Source organism: Mizuhopecten yessoensis, unplaced genomic scaffold (genome assembly GCF_002113885.1).
Source record: "Mizuhopecten yessoensis strain PY_sf001 unplaced genomic scaffold, ASM211388v2 scaffold4231, whole genome shotgun sequence".
In the NCBI taxonomy this organism is placed as follows: Eukaryota; Metazoa; Mollusca; class Bivalvia; order Pectinida; family Pectinidae; genus Mizuhopecten; species Mizuhopecten yessoensis.
The window spans coordinates 255,124-272,385 of NW_018405441.1; the positions used below are offsets into that span (position 1 = coordinate 255,124).

The following is a 17,262-nucleotide window of genomic DNA, read 5'->3' on the forward strand; positions in this document are numbered from 1 at the left end:
GAACAGTATTGTAACAGGTAACAATAGAACAGTATTCTAACAGGTAACAATAGAACAGTATTGTAACAGGTAACAATAGAACAGTATTCTAACAGGTAACAATAGAACAGTATTGTAACAGGTAACAATAGAACAGTATTCTAACAGGTAACAATAGAACAGTATTGTAACAGGTAACAATAGAACAGTATTCTAACAGGTAACAATAGAACAGTATTGTAACAGGTAACAATAGAACAGTATTCTAACAGGTAACAATAGAACAGTATTGTAACAGGTAACAATAGAACAGTATTCTAACAGGTAACAATAGAACAGTATTGTAACAGGTAACAATATAACAGTATTGTAACAGGTAACAATATAACAGTATTGTAACAGGTAACAATATAACAGTATTGTAACAGGTAACAATATAACAGTATTGTAACAGGTAACAATATAACAGTATTCTAACAGGTAACAATATAACAGTATTCTAACAGGTAACAATATAACAGTATTGTAACAGGTAACAATATAACAGTATTGTAACAGGTAACAATATAACAGTATTGTAACAGGTAACAATATAACAGTATTCTAACAGGTAACAATATAACAGTATTCTAACAGGTAACAATATAACAGTATTGTAACAGGTAACAATATAACAGTATTGTAACAGGTAACAATATAACAGTATTGTAACAGGTAACAATATAACAGTATTCTAACAGGTAACAATATAACAGTATTCTAACAGGTAACAATATAACAGTATTGTAACAGGTAACAATATAACAGTATTGTAACAGGTAACAATATAACAGTATTGTAACAGGTAACAATATAACAGTATTCTAACAGGTAACAATATAACAGTATTCTAACAGGTAACAATATAACAGTATTGTAACAGGTAACAATATAACAGTATTGTAACAGGTAACAATATAACAGTATTGTAACAGGTAACAATATAACAGTATTCTAACAGGTAACAATATAACAGTATTCTAACAGGTAACAATATAACAGTATTGTAACAGGTAACAATATAACAGTATTGTAACAGGTAACAATATAACAGTATTGTAACAGGTAACAATATAACAGTATTCTAACAGGTAACAATATAACAGTATTCTAACAGGTAACAATATAACAGTATTCTAACAGGTAACAATATAACAGTATTCTAACAGGTAACAATATAACAGTATTCTAACAGGTAACAATATAACAGTATTCTAACAGGTAACAATATAACAGTATTCTAACAGGTAACAATATAACAGTATTCTAACAGGTAACAATATAACAGTATTCTAACAGGTAACAATATAACAGTATTCTAACAGGTAACAATATAACAGTATTCTAACAGGTAACAATATAACAGTATTCTAACAGGTAACAATATAACAGTATTCTAACAGGTAACAATATAACAGTATTCTAACAGGTAACAATATAACAGTATTCTAACAGGTAACAATATAACAGTATTCTAACAGGTAACAATATAACAGTATTCTAACAGGTAACAATATAACAGTATTCTAACAGGTAACAATATAACAGTATTCTAACAGGTAACAATATAACAGTATTCTAACAGGTAACAATATAACAGTATTCTAACAGGTAACAATATAACAGTATTCTAACAGGTAACAATATAACAGTATTCTAACAGGTAACAATATAACAGTATTCTAACAGGTAACAATATAACAGTATTCTAACAGGTAACAATATAACAGTATTCTAACAGGTAACAATATAACAGTATTCTAACAGGTAACAATATAACAGTATTCTAACAGGTAACAATATAACAGTATTCTAACAGGTAACAATATAACAGTATTCTAACAGGTAACAATATAACAGTATTCTAACAGGTAACAATATAACAGTATTCTAACAGGTAACAATATAACAGTATTCTAACAGGTAACAATATAACAGTATTGTAATAGGTAACAATATAACAGTATTGTAACAGGTAACAATAGAACAGTATTGTAACAGGTAACAATAGAACAGTATTCTAACGGGTAACAATTGAACAGTATTCTAACAGGTAACAATAAAGGTTTTTCAGCTTTAGATATTAAAACAGACAATGCAAGTTACTTGGAAGTTTTCAATTCTCCTTGTTTAATGGTTTTGATATACCACACCTGATCATGAGGTGAGGATCTTTTCTGCTGATGGTACACACACAGATACTCAGATAACAGATACACAAGGAAATGAGGCTGCCATTTGTGTTTGGCTGCAATATTGAAAATGGGAAGATTGAACTTTTGAAATAACTGAGAGCTTCTTCACTCGCATTGTCAACTTTATATAAACATGTATAAAATATAGGGACCCTGTGACCTTGGGCTAAATGTTGATGACCTTGATGATTCCATAACCTTGGGGAACACTACAGCTGTTATGGTCTACCACAATAATTTGTATTTTTATGAGGTGAATCATATAGCTCATTCAAATGTACGCAAAGATATATTCTATAGTTCTTTTAAACAGTTGTTTAGCCTACAAGTGTTAACATTCAACATGTGGTTTTCAATACAAAGCTAAGAATGTAAATATCGATTTTAAATATACACTAAATGGAATATTTTAAAATGCATAGTACCGAGGTTTGATACCTCTGATCTATATTTAAAACATTCTCTTACTTTGCCCATCTTTAATATCTTGAGAAATACTTATTTTATGACTGAATTCAATGAAATTTTCTAAATATTTTATGTGTAATAGATTTTAGTCTTCTTGTTAAGCATGGTGTATTAATAAAAGTCTATAAAACAGAATATTTGAAAAAGTTTGAAAAGTGACAAAAACCTTAAAGTTAAATTATGATCAGTGCGGACAGATCTACATGCGTAAAACATCATGTTGCCATGGTTTCCATAAATGAGTTACCTTGACATTGAGCACTTCCTGAGCCTCCCGTTCCTCGAGGCTCAGCTTGTTCGGGCCATCATAGATCTTGTCTTCCAGACGAGACTTCTCCTGTTGTAGGGAGCTGATCTTCTTCTGGAGTTCGCTGGCTGTCTGCTCTAAAGTCTTGATATGCTATAAATGGTATTAATATCAAAGCTATACTTATTTCAATATAATTCAATATAATATATTTTGATATATTGTATATCTCTATGCTCTCATTTCATCAAAACTTCCATGGACTCATTAAAACTGCATAAAACTTTCAACTGAATTAATACATGTATATAAATGTAAATTTTCGAAAAAAAATACTTTCAGTAAGAGAAAACCAAAATATGTAAGAATATTACATACAGGAGACGATTAACAAATAAATCATTTCAGATAGTACTATCTTTGAAAAGAGTTGCAGAAGATTATCGCCAAGGAAGCCTCCTGGCAACATCAGGTGTATCCATTGGGATAAGTTTTGATGCTAATCTATATCACTTACTACTTCCTGTTCCTGTAGCCTTTGACCCATGACTTCTGGACTCTCGGCCCCATCCCTGCTGTAGGGAGGGGCCAGTGCCCCATCCCTTTGGTCCATCATCTCGGCAGGGTCCTCAGGGATAGTCTCCAGTACATGGTACACCTCATCCCTATGGTCCCCAGTCTGTAAGTACACAACGTAACACCCATTAGTCCCACACAGGACAACTATACAGTAGGCCAAACAGTCAGACAGCAACAAAATCCAGCTAGATTAGAGCCTTGTCATTGGTTACCTCCTTTTTTATAACAAGTTCAAGTTCAAGTTCTTTATTTGCTGTTTTACAACTATAATTATGGCAATTACAGATAAGACAAAGACACTCACAAGGACACACTCACACTGACTCGCACACATCATCCTCATCATCAAGAACACTCACACCTACTCGCACACATCATCCTCATCATCTTCATTAACCACATCTTCATCATCATCATCCTCGATTTTAAAAACATATGCAGATTATACTTGAGCTTGCTTTTTAGACCCACTTTATGATTATGACCAGACTCCATTTCAGGAAAAATGTCAGTATCTAAATTACCTCCCTTTGTAAGGCCTGTCCGAGGGCCAATGCTCCTTTAACCTTGGTAAAATGTAAGTCAGTAACTTACTTCTAGTAAGTATACTATTATTCTATGTGAGGTATAAAGCCTTCTCCTGTGATGGTGTTAGATTCCAAGCTCTGAATATTCATATTGGTTATATATATACTCATTAAAAAAGACAACCTCCTGCAGTCTATCCTGTAGACTATAATCCCATTATCTCTTAATAAGGCTGTTATCTCTCCAATTACTGAAACCAAGCATCTATTGGGTTCGTAGAGATTACGTCCAGTACAGTTAGAGATTGTCCTGATAGGGGTCCTTGTACAATTTTGTATTGATTTATACAAAACCAATATTAGCTGCTTAACTTTTTGGACTTAATGTAAAGTGAATCGAACACGATTCAACATTAATGGTATGTTAATGGCATGGTGCAAATTGAAAACTTTGTACATACATTTTCTGTACATGTATTGTAAATGTGTTTTTTTTCATTTCCCCTAGATTTTAATATTTAATATGAAATCCCTAATCCATTTATATCCACAGCTGTTGTTACCTGCAGCGAGATAATAAAGTGCCCATCTATATCTGTAATCAACACAAGTTGTTACCTTCTGGGGATTAACAAAATGCCGGTCTGTACTTAAAACTCAGAACAATCAGCCCTGAGATTTACAGTATAGCTGAGATCAATTGGTACAGGACGGTTTAGTGTTCATCAGTGGGAGATAAAACAGACCCAGGAGGGACCTTATATACACCTACCTACCACAAACAGCCACTAACGCCTTGTGAAAGGCTTATTACGTTGTAAACAGGACTGACCGACACCAATCTCACTTCTGTAGCCTTTTGATATACGATATGATTTATAAACACATCCCAGTTTTTTACATATAGAACACCAATTACAGTTCTGTTGTTATTAGTAGCTGTGAACATTCACCTTTATTTGACCTCCGGAGACTTATCTCCCATAATTAACAATGTGTACCATGGATATGATCAAAGCAATAGGCCTTTAAATGATCTAGTGTGACAGACAGAGAGAGACTGCTACAGGCACAGCCAGACCAGACTGGGATTCAAACCTGGGACCTCCAAAGCAATAGGCCTTTAAATGATCTAGTGTGACAGACAGAGATAGACTGCTACAGGCACAGCCAGACCAGACTGGGATTCAAACCTGGGACCTCCAAAGCAATAGGCCTTTAAATGATCTAGTGTAACAGATGAGAGAGACTGCTACAGGCACAGCCAGACCAGACTGGGATTCAAACCTGGGACCTCAAAACCCCAGACAGACTAGTAAACAATTCAGCCACCTGGCCATCGGCAGTACCGACTATTTAAACTGATTAAAAAACTATCTCCTGAAGATACATGGACTTGACCAAATTATAATTCAGTATATAAGACAAAGGAGAAGAGAAACGCGATCCCAAGGTGTCAAAGAGACATTATATTTACATATTTGTGTAATCACCATACACAAGCAGCACTATTTACATTATAAACCAATAAAATAGGTAAGACTGCCAAGTATGACAGGTACCACACATAGCATGAAATTTCGATAGTCCAAAATTAGTTTTTAGATCCTTAGATTATTTAGAAACATAATTTGTGAACAATTTCGATTAATCTTCCCTTGTTGTCAACTTGGGTTGATTAATCAAAGATTGTATTATTTTTTGTATTATTTTAAGTACAGTAACCCTAACGCAATCATAGGCTTCAAAATACTTTAACAATTATCCAATACAATAATGAACTGTATATATGGACTCATAAAAACTGTTAGAGTCACTTCAGTACACCAAGACAGCTAGGGTCTGATTCTCCCAATCAGAATGACAAGGTATACATATCGGGTCACCTTGATACCCCTATCAGATTGACAAAGTATCGGGTCACCTGGCCAACCAAGTGGGTTTTCTCTGGGTACTACAGTTTCCTCCCACACTAAGACTTTTTGCTTGTTTCCATCTGAGCGAGTAAGAGTGATTTATATAGGTTTAAACGACTTATTTCATGTTTTTTTGTTATATGTGTCTGAATGTTTACCAATAACATACAAAGACAAGCGCAAATTAAGCATGAAAGAAAGATGCCTTTCATCAAGGATATCAAAGTGTTAGAATATCTACCGTAATAAACACTCAGGAAGGTACGAACGCTACATAAGATGGAGAGGGTGTCATTATTAGGAGAGTTATGATAACGTCTTTGGTCTGTCAAACATCCCTATTTGTAAGTGATAAAGTCAGGGCTATATAATGGATCATTAAGATTAACTGGGCAGTACCCAGCCAGGACACAAGTACCCACTGATTAGACCGTCACTAGGAAACAAATACTTATAGGAATATTTGACATCAGACCAAAATTTCAAACGAATACTTTAATTACATTAGTATGATATATATTGGGCTTTAATTTTTATCAGCACTGTATTTTTAGTTAATACTAGCTAGGAGATGCCGAGTCCCAGAGAGCAAGATAGTGGGTTTGTTTTCCTGCCAAAATCAAAATCAAAAAGTATTTTACCTTTATAATCTTGTTATTTTAATCGTAGGTTTTTATTTTTGTAAAATAATTCAACTGATAGCAGTACCTGAGGTACAGGTACATCTGTCAAATAGTATCTATACATCTATAAATACACCATGTATTGAGTCTTTGGACAGACAAAATACAAACATTTTGTCAGAGGTAAACAACAACTAGTCACTATTCACAGTCACTAGGGTCGAAAGTTTTAATATAGGAGGAACCTAGAATGCATGGGGAAAGCACACATTGTCATGTAGGTGACCTTTTCACGTGATGTTACTACTATAGTATCTATACAATTATGATTAAATAAATATTCACAATTTTTTTTACTGACAATCACATGCAACATATATCATCATAAGTGAATCCCATTACAGGATATAACTACTGATTAAAGTGATTATATACCCCGACTCAACAGTCGTAGTAACTAAACGGTGTTGGTAACTGTACGGCAGCCATAACCGTGTCAGTGTATCACACAGAATGTATACGACTGTCGGACAGGATGTTTGTGGGACATGACACATACCCAAAATACAAGTTTTCCTATATTTACAAATCATGATTCACAGCCTAGGGTGGACCCATCTGACACAGATTAACCACGCATCAGTGAGGTGTAATTAATGGGTAGATTTTATGTTGTACAAGTGATGAATGAGTAAATCATGCGTTTACAGTTTACTTAAAAAAATACCCATGAAAGGAAGATACACGTTACATGCTATGTGTGTGTAAAGAGACATGGAGAGATTCCTCGGGGTATTCACCACTATTTGTGGAGAGATTCCTCGGGGTATTCACCACTATTTGTGGAGAGATTCCTCGGGGTATTCACCACTATTTGTGGAGGGATTCCTCGGGGTATTCACCACTATTTGTGGAGAGATTCCTTGGATTCACCACTATTTGTGGAGAGATTCCTCAGGTATTCACCACTATTTGTGGAGAGATTCCTCGGGGGGTTCACCACTATTTGTGGAGAGGTTCCTCGGGGTGTTCACCACTATTTGTGGAGAGATTCCTCGGGGGGTTCACCACTATTTGTGGAGAGATTCCTCGGGGTGTTCACCAATATTTGTGGAGATTCCTCGGGGTATTCACCACTATTTGTGGAGGGATTCCTGGGGCTATTCACCACTCTTTGTGGAGAGATTCCTCGGGGTATTCACCACTATTTGTGGAGAGATTCCTTGGGGTATTCAACACTATTTGTGGAGAGATTCCTTGGGGTATTCAACACTATTTGTGGAGAGATTCCTTGGGGTATTCAACACTATTTGTGGAGAGATTCCTTTGGGGGATTCACCACTATTTGTGGAGGGATTCCTCGGGGTATTAACCACTATTTGTGGAGAGATTCCTCGGGGTATTCACAACTATTTGTGGAGAGATTCTTCTGGGTATTCACCACTATTTGTGGAGAGATTCCTCTGGGTGTTCACCACTATTTGTGGAGATTCCTCGGGGTATTCACCACTATTTGTGGAGAGATTCCTGGGGGAATTCACCACTATTTGTGGAGAGATTCCTCGGGGAATTCACCACTATTTGAGGAGGGATTCCTCGGGGTATTCACCACTATTTGTCGAGAGATTCCTCAGGTATTCACCACTATTTGTGGAGAGATTCCTCGGAGTATTCACCACTATTTGTGGAGAGATTCCTCGGGGTGTTCACCAATATTTGTGGAGATTCCTCGGGGTATTCACCACTATTTGTGGGGGGATTCCTCGGGGTATTCACCACTATTTGTGGAGGGATTCCTCGGGGTATTAACCACTATTTGTGGAGAGATTCCTCGGGGTATTCACAACTATTTGTGGAGAGATTCTTCTGGGTATTCACCACTATTTGTGGAGAGATTCCTCGGAGTATTCACCACTATTTGTGGAGAGATTCCTCGGAGTATTCACCACTATTTGTGGAGAGATTCCTGGGGGTATTCACCACTATTTGTGGAGAGATTCCTCGGGGTATTCAACACTATTTGTGGAGAGATTCCTTTGGGGTATTCACCACTATTTGTGGAGGGATTCCTCGGGGTATTCACCACTATTTGTGGAGAGATTCCTCGGGGTATTCACCACTATTTTTGTTTTTAACATATTTGTGTTTATCGGCAATGAAATGTTTTGTGAGCATCAAGCTCCATTACAATATCTGTCTACAGAGGACTTGTATTGTGGGAAGATTCAGCCAATGGTGACACGCTGGCTTTCCACGCAGACGGTCAGGCCTGTTTTACCCTGTCCACATAATAGCACAGGTGGAGTATAAAATGGCATGGGGTGGGTTCTATAGTGTCTGTGCTGTAACTTCTAAGTGAGGAGGCAATATGAAAAAAAGAAAAGATGCCATTAGAAACACAGTCCCATGGTAAAACAAAACACTATCACACACACCTTCCCCCCAACCCGCGGAGCATGCATGCATGTGGAAGTATTAGCCAGGTGCCATAGGGACAAGTAGTTGGCACCTGAGAAGCAGTTTCAGCAATATGTTTTTAAAGCACCTTAAAGTAGCTTATTGTAGCTAGATAGGGCACTACAATGTACTAGTTTATCAAAGGCTGCATTTGTCTGGCAATAAGCCCATGTCCGGTAATAAGACCACCAAAGTCCGAAGAAATTCAGTAGAATGCCAAAAATTGCTATTTAACTGTCCCGATATAAGCCAACCCCCTACTTTGCATAGGCCCCTTGGGCCTTTTGCAGTATAAATATGCTTATAATTTATCATCACTGTGGTAGGTAAATTAGAATGTGATATATCCCCTGTATACTTACATATACCTCTTCCTCATCATCATCATCATCATAGATGTCATACACTGGGGTCATTTGTTTGTATATGACCCTGGTATCCTCCATTATGTGTGTATGAATTCTGTTCACTGTTATAATCACTGATAAAGTTACACCAGTCTGTTAGACAACACCAGTTACACGGCTCCACAATAACTTATCCATTCACTAGACATCACATTCACCAGAATTTCTCACCCTATGGCTTATCTTTATAAACCACTATGTAGGATGTTTGCCCGAGGATAGGTTTTAACATGGTTTCCATGCCCACACAGGAATCATAACTTTCCGAGTCAATTATTGTGTCAATTAATTACAACATAGCATGTGCTTGTAGCTTTTGGAATTTGAATAGATGATGTATTAAAAATCCTGATCTTCTATGAACTGTAGGAATACTCTTTCAGTCTCGAGCAAGGCTGTCATAGCCGGATCTATGGCAGTCCTATCCTGACCTGTATGGTCTAAAGGATGCTCCCTATGGTAACCTGGTACTGGATACTCCGTCTACTTAGTCCTATACTGCTATTGTCTGTCCCTTAAGTCGTATGCTGTTCTTGTGTCCACCTTAGATCTCACAGATACTGCTCCTATCCAGAATGACTCAAGTGAATTGCAGACAACATGTGACAGACTCTCTCCTCCCAAAATGTAAACAAGCTATGCAAAACATGGAAAGCTATATATAGATAATCAACAGAGACCGGGTCTGTCACCATTGTAGGGCAGTCACAACAGGAGGATCTGAGGGGGTGGGAAAGGGGATCTGATGGGGTGGGGAGGGGGATCTGGAAATCTGTCTTGTCACCAGTGTAGGGCAGTCACTGCAAGGGGATCTGAGGGAGTGGGAAGGGGGATCTGAGAGGGTGGGGAGGGGAAATTGGAGACTTGTCTCGTAGAACAGTCACTGCAGGAGGATCTGAGGGGGTGGGGAGGGGGAGTTGGAGATCTGTCTGTCACCAGTGTAGGGGGCTGGAGAGGAGTTTGGGGAGTGAGGGGTTGGAGTCACTGCAGAGAGCGCTGGAGGGTTCTACTCACTAGCTATTACACAAATGAAACCTAAACTGGCTGGTTCAATTTGTTCATCTGATCTCGCATGTATATAGGACCAAAACATCACCTCAAGTATTTACCAAGTCAATCACCACTGGACATCCAGCATTACATGTATACCAGCATTAGATCATGTCCATGCAGGATTTAATCATTTACCAGATGATGAGAAAATCATGAAGGGTCAGATATGAAAAAAATGAGGTCAGATGTCATATCCCTGGTATCAACACAAATCATGTCAGTATAAAGACCTATAGACCTTACATTGACAGGTGATGTGTTACGGCCAATATAATGACACATATTCATGACTGTCACCAACATAAACTATGTCCACCAGGTAAGTTACCCATCCAACAGGTAAGTTATCCCTAACGATCACCGACTTTCCATCCTGATCTGCAACCACAGACTCCTCAAGCCTCTCTACCATTGACACAAAGCTGAGGTGGTGACATGAAAATGATCAAGTTGTCAGACACACAGCTGTATCCTCCTCTGTTGGTACAGGTGAGAAATGGTGATGACAGAAATCAAGGAGTAGTTTAAGAATCACTATGACGATAGTGATAATCAAACTGTGAAATTAAACAGTTGCATCCGTCTCTATTGTACAGGTAAATCCTACGGAATTTGTCGTTGAAGAATCACTCGGATGCCGGTGACGATTTCAAATTCTGTAACTCGTTGAAACACTCTATCTCTGTCGTACAGCTAAATCCCTATGACCACTAGATCTAGATCTTTTAAGAATAAGTTTTGTTGACTATACAGGTGAAAATTCCCCAACTTCCTCCATCTTCATTTACGATCATCCAAAATATAGCACCTGTGTGTCAGTGTTATTCCCAGATTGTAAGTGGCAAGGTAATCCGACTTTATGTGACTAGTGACACCAGGTAATGACACAGTCAGCAGGTAGACAGATGTAGTAATTACAGTTCAAACAGGTGAAAATTGTCTGTGTCCCAAGGGTGTCCACACCTGAGTGTCCCCGACACTGCCCGGTGTATATACCTAGAGCCAGATAGAAGTGCGATACCTACGATACCTGACAGGTAATGTCTTAACTGATGTTAACTGGCGATGGACATTCTCTAACAAACAGGTAGCCACAGGTATACCTACGCTGTTCATTAATCAACAAAACAGCAGGTAAAATATTCCCATTCAAATTAAACGTCAGTTTTAATTGTTTTAGGACCACAAGAATGTACAAGGTTGAATATCTTGCTGCAGACATTCGCAGAGATCCTGGTTTGAATTAACGACCTCATCTTTCCCAGTCATTATAAATACAGGAACTAGTATTTAATACGGACACACTCTGTTAGGTATTCCACACACGGTCACTACAGATATTTATATATGATAAATTTCTATCATAATTTTGAAACTCATAATAATGCTTTAGATGAATTATAACTTTGAAAAACAATTTCAATAATTCTTCGATCTTTCATTAATATCTTTATGACAGATAAATTATACCATGGACTGAACCATGGCGTACCAGAAACAAATTCATTGCTAATATCAGTAATATGTAGATGGAGGGCACTAACACTGTAATATACTCGTTGTGGAGCTAATACAATACTCTAAGATAGCAATATCAAACTGTCTGACCCCTTGTATCTGCAATCTTTGAAGTAGAGATTACGCCTACATGTAAACATTGACCTACTATAACTTATCTCGGTGTGTAGACCAACGACGTATATATTTATACATGTCTGGTGCCTAAAGTACTACATACACCTGTCTACTATCTCTGTATACATTAAACCACCTGGCTCCACAGCTCATCAAATCTTCATCCTAATATTTCTGTTTTGCAATAAGAATATTTTCCTTTTTTTCGTCATAATTTTTTTTTCATATATGAAACTCTGTTTATAGTAGCAAAGGGCCATAGCTCTGTATATAGTAGCAAAGGGTCATAACCCTGTATATAGTAGCATGGGGCCATAATCCTGTATATAGTAACAAAGGGCCATAACTCTGTATATAGTAACAAAGGGCCATAACCCTGTAATTTTGTAATCTATGTACTGATTTTAAAAATAGGCCATAAATAATGGAAACAATTGCATCCTTGAAGTTTTGGCCAGAGTTTAGAATTGTTAAGTGTTTGTTTTTTCGCAACAATTGATTACGTTATAAACTGCACTCAACATTCATCATTATTACACCATCAGTGTACTCAGCAATGTACAAAGACAGGTACTGGTCTATAGCTTATGATTTAGACAGACAGGTATGGCAAAAATCATCAGTAATGTACAAAGACAGGTACTGGTCTATAGCTTGTGATTTAGACAGACAGGTATGGCAAAAATACTCAGTAATGTACAAAGACAGGTACTTGTCTATAGCTTGTGATTTAGACAGACAAGTATGGCAAAAATCATCAGTAATGTACAAAGACAGGTACTTGTCTATAGCTTGTGATTTAGACAGACAGGTATGGCAAACATACTCAGTAATGTACAAAGACAGGTACTGGTCTATAGCTTGTGATTTAGACAGACAGGTATGGCAAAAATACTCAGTAATGTACAAAGACAGGTACTTGTCTATAGCTTGTGATTTAGACAGACAAGTATGGCAAAAATCATCAGTAATGTACAAAGACAGGTACTTGTCTATAGCTTGTGATTTAGACAGACAGGTATGGCAAACATACTCAGTAATGTACAAAGACAGGTACTGGTCTATAGCTTGTGATTTAGACAGACAGGTATGGCAAAAATACTCAGTAATGTACAAAGACAGGTACTTGTCTATAGCTTGTGATTTAGACAGACAAGTATGGCAAAAATACTCAGTAATGTACAAAGACAGGTACTTGTCTATAGCTTGTGATTTAGACAGACAGGTATGGCAAAAATACTCAGTAATGTACAAAGACAGGTACTTGTCTATAGCTTGTGATTTAGACAGACAGGTATGGCAAAAATACTCAGTAATGTACAAAGACAGGTACTTGTCTATAGCTTGTGATTTAGACAGACAGGTATGGCAAAAATACTCAGTAATGTACAAAGACAGGTACTGGTCTATAGCTTGTGATTTAGACAGACAGGTATGGCAAAAATACTCAGTAATGTACAAAGACAGGTACTTGTCTATAGCTTGTGATTTAGACAGACAAGTATGGCAAAAATCATCAGCAATTTACAGTGACAACTACGTCCAATATAGTTAACATGTAGAAATACAAGTTTAGCGCATATAGCCAGCAATTTACAGAGACGATCACGGCAAGAATTGACACCATATACAAATACCAATTCAGGTAATATAGCTAACAATTGAGAGATTGACAAAATGATTGACAAAAAGAATCAGCAATGTACAAATACAAGTACAGCTGATATAGCTGGCAATTTATAATTAGAGCGACAAGTTTGGCAAACATAATCAGCAATGGATAAGGCATAGTACTATGGTACACAACATGACAAGTAAGGTAGTTTACGGTGTCAATTGTTCTTAAAATTTCATCAGTTTCGTTAATTATTTAATAAGCATTATTACATCAAAGACTTTTTTTGTAAAAAGAGTTTGTTTTTATCAAGAATTGTTATTTGTAGCGATCCAACAAACCCCTGTACCTACTTACCCCAGTCATATCTATAGGTGTTTCGCTACACAAGATTATAACACTCAGCACACGTAATCTTTGGCTTTTCCTCGACTGCCCACAGCTTTTCCACTCTTACCTTCACACAAAGTGGCCTAACCAGGGATAACACTACAGACTAAACCGATTAGTTGAAGTGTATAATGTCGACAGAAAGTAATTCATATATATTCCTTATTATCCACACTTAGGAAATTGTTTTTACCTGACCATGCCTCTCACACATCTAATGAAAACTGTTTGAACTTTTGGAGAACATACATTAGTAGGTAACTGTCATTGATCTGGTGTACCACAACACATATCATCTGTACCATGACAAGGCAGGTGACCTAAACATATAAGGTATATGTTTTTGCATTCTAAAATCTGGAGTACGCCCCTTTTATGAGAATGTCAACAAAGTCAATGACAATGTCATTTTTAACTAGTGCATTATTCATTGTTTTTCTTTAGTTAAATCCATTATCACGTAAAATTTAATTTGCCAAAAAAAACTGGCGTCCACATCCGTGATCATTCACCACAAAGTCTGTTAACTCTGTGATACCACAGCTAATAACTTTGTTTTAAAGGAGAGTCTGGCCTCAGGATTAAAGATAACAATGGAAAGCTCAGATGTCAGATAACCTCTTACTGCAAGTTAGGTTTACTCCCACCGACCAAATAAAAGCTACAAATATACCTTCAACAAAACAGGTGTTTTTCAGCTGTTAATCAGGTGTTCAATGCAAAGTAAGAAAGAACAACATTGGCATATATGGTGGTCAAGCTGTCCTTAAAACTCAGGAGTATATACGGAAAAATGTATTTCTGTCTGTTTCCACATGTAGAAGAACAACCAAAAACATTGGGAGCAAGTATTTCACACCTCCAAACTTCAGTACTGAAAATTAACAAAGTGTCATAGCTCTATATAAAGTGGGGCACAGGACTTAATTTCAGTATGATACACTCAGTATAATACACTCAGTATGATACACTCAAACATCACAAGAGGTACTCCCATACAAAGTCTGCATGGCAACTGTAGATGACACAGTAAATGAGATATAACCTGTACAAAGTGATGTGTGATGAACAAAGGGCCATAACCCTGTATATAGTAACAAAGGGCCATAACTCTGTATATAGTAACAAAGGGCCATAACTCTGTATATAGTAGCAAAGGGTCATAACCCTGTATATAGTAGCATGGGGCCATAACCCTGTATATAGTAACAAAGGGCCACAACCCTGTATATAGTAACAAAGGGCCATAACTCAGTATATAGTAACAAAGGGCCATAACTCTGTGTATAGCAGGACATGAGACCTAAATTCAGCAACAAAGTTCTTCACAGCCAAGAGATAATAGTTTACCATTAAGTATGACCACTGTGACGTGACAGACACATTGTAGACCTATTGTTCCTTTCGTTAGTACCAGACAGAGATTTAAATAACTATAATTCTAAAAACAGAAAACTGTGATTTTCTGCCTAAAACTTCTGTATAAAGGTCACCCAATGCATATCTTTTAACAAACTTTTTACTTCACTGTTAAACAGTTCAAATCACTGAGAAAATGGAATGAAAGAACAGTAAAAAGAAATTTAACACAGAACCTTTGATTGAGCTCAATGGGGAGATAACTCCATTAGAAAAGTGAAACAAGACAGGAAATGACCAGCAATGATGAACCAGACCAGGATTAAACCAGAGACTCTCCAAGTGCTATAGCCAGACACAATACCAAGTTAGCTCTCACTGATAAAAACAAACGAGTTTTAGATTTGCGATATTTTAATGCAACAGGACCTTAACAATTCCACTGTTTTACAGTTGTTTGAGGATTAATGTCGGGTATCTTAAAGGTTTTAGTAAAGCATCAAAGTGTTTACTGCCATATTGTTTAGTAAGTGATGTGAAGGCAGTACCAGACTTAATACTTGGTGAAAGGAATGACCTTCTTTACTTTTACAGTAGAGTATATATATATACAGGTGATGGCTTAACTTCTGTTCCAGATATCGTTGTACAGAAGTAGCTGACAGACAAAAAACGCTGCAACAAAAACTGCATCACGTTTTCCGGTGCATGGGGAAAATGAATTAATTTGTGGAAAATTATTCTTGTTTAGGAATGTCTGCATAAACACCATGTGATATACACAAAACTCATAACACACTGCCAGTTATTACATTAGCTCTAGCTGACAGTAAATCTAATGTTTGGGAGGCGGTGATGTAATTTCTTTACCAGTACTGACAAGACATCATCATCTTCTATCATTATAGTGACAGCTGAAACACTCATCCAGTTGCTGCCAAAATCAACTAAAATGTCGAAAATAAAACTTACCACATTTATATGATGTACCTATCATTTGTCAGGAATCCTATGGTTTCACCAGACCAATGTGTATAGGTATTTACAATATTATATTAACAATATCACATCACTCCAAGTTACAGAAAAACATTTGTATTCTAGAAGTTTTCTTACTTTCATGCCTTCTGTGTTATTTATAATGTGCTAATTTGTGTTTTCCATAGTATATTTGCTAAAGGAAAGATAACACTTAAAGATTGGATATACCCTTGGGTACTGAAATATGAGTGCCCTAAATTTACAATGTTTACCAGATTACAGAATAAAGATTATGACTAACACCTGGATGGTCACCTTCATGGAGAACTCATCAGACACCTTCAATGACACCTTCCTCCAGAACCTCCGACAGACTTTAATTAAAGGTCACTCAAACCTTCAGTAGAGGACATTGGTAGGAAATACAAACTCCCATCCTCACAAGAGAAGACAACTCAGACATTTCTACAGAAAACTAACACCATTACATTCATAAACATTCAGGTAACTTCACAGAGATAGTTTACGGTGTACACCCCTCTCGGATACTCTGGCACCTCTTCAAGAAAGTTTTATACTGAGAAGACACCTAACATAACTTTTATAAGTGGTCACAGTGTCACCTCCTCAACTACCCTACCTCACTAAGTTTGAAAAGACAGGAAATTTAAGCTACACATTGTACCACATTGACAAACAACTCTGAGTAACCAGGGCATATTGCTGCCATTACTTGTAGTGTTGGCTTCTGACTCATCCAAATCTAAAAAACACAAAAATGTTGTAACGAGG

The 17,262-nt window shown here is 36.9% G+C and overlaps 1 protein-coding gene across 9 annotated transcripts in view; it reads right to left on the minus strand.

Annotated features, from left to right (window-relative positions):
• The window catches only part of LOC110448738 (centrosomal protein of 290 kDa-like), a 155,083-nt gene that overhangs the window by 47,080 nt on the left and 90,741 nt on the right, over positions 1–17,262 (minus strand). For all 9 annotated transcript variants that reach the window (XM_021495142.1, XM_021495138.1, XM_021495139.1 and 6 more), the window contains 2 exons: positions 3,446–3,607; positions 2,929–3,081 (listed from right to left, as the gene is read on the minus strand). In XM_021495142.1, coding sequence (XP_021350817.1) covers positions 2,929–3,081; positions 3,446–3,607 — 315 coding nt within the window. The remainder of the gene's footprint in view (positions 1–2,928; positions 3,082–3,445; positions 3,608–17,262) is intronic.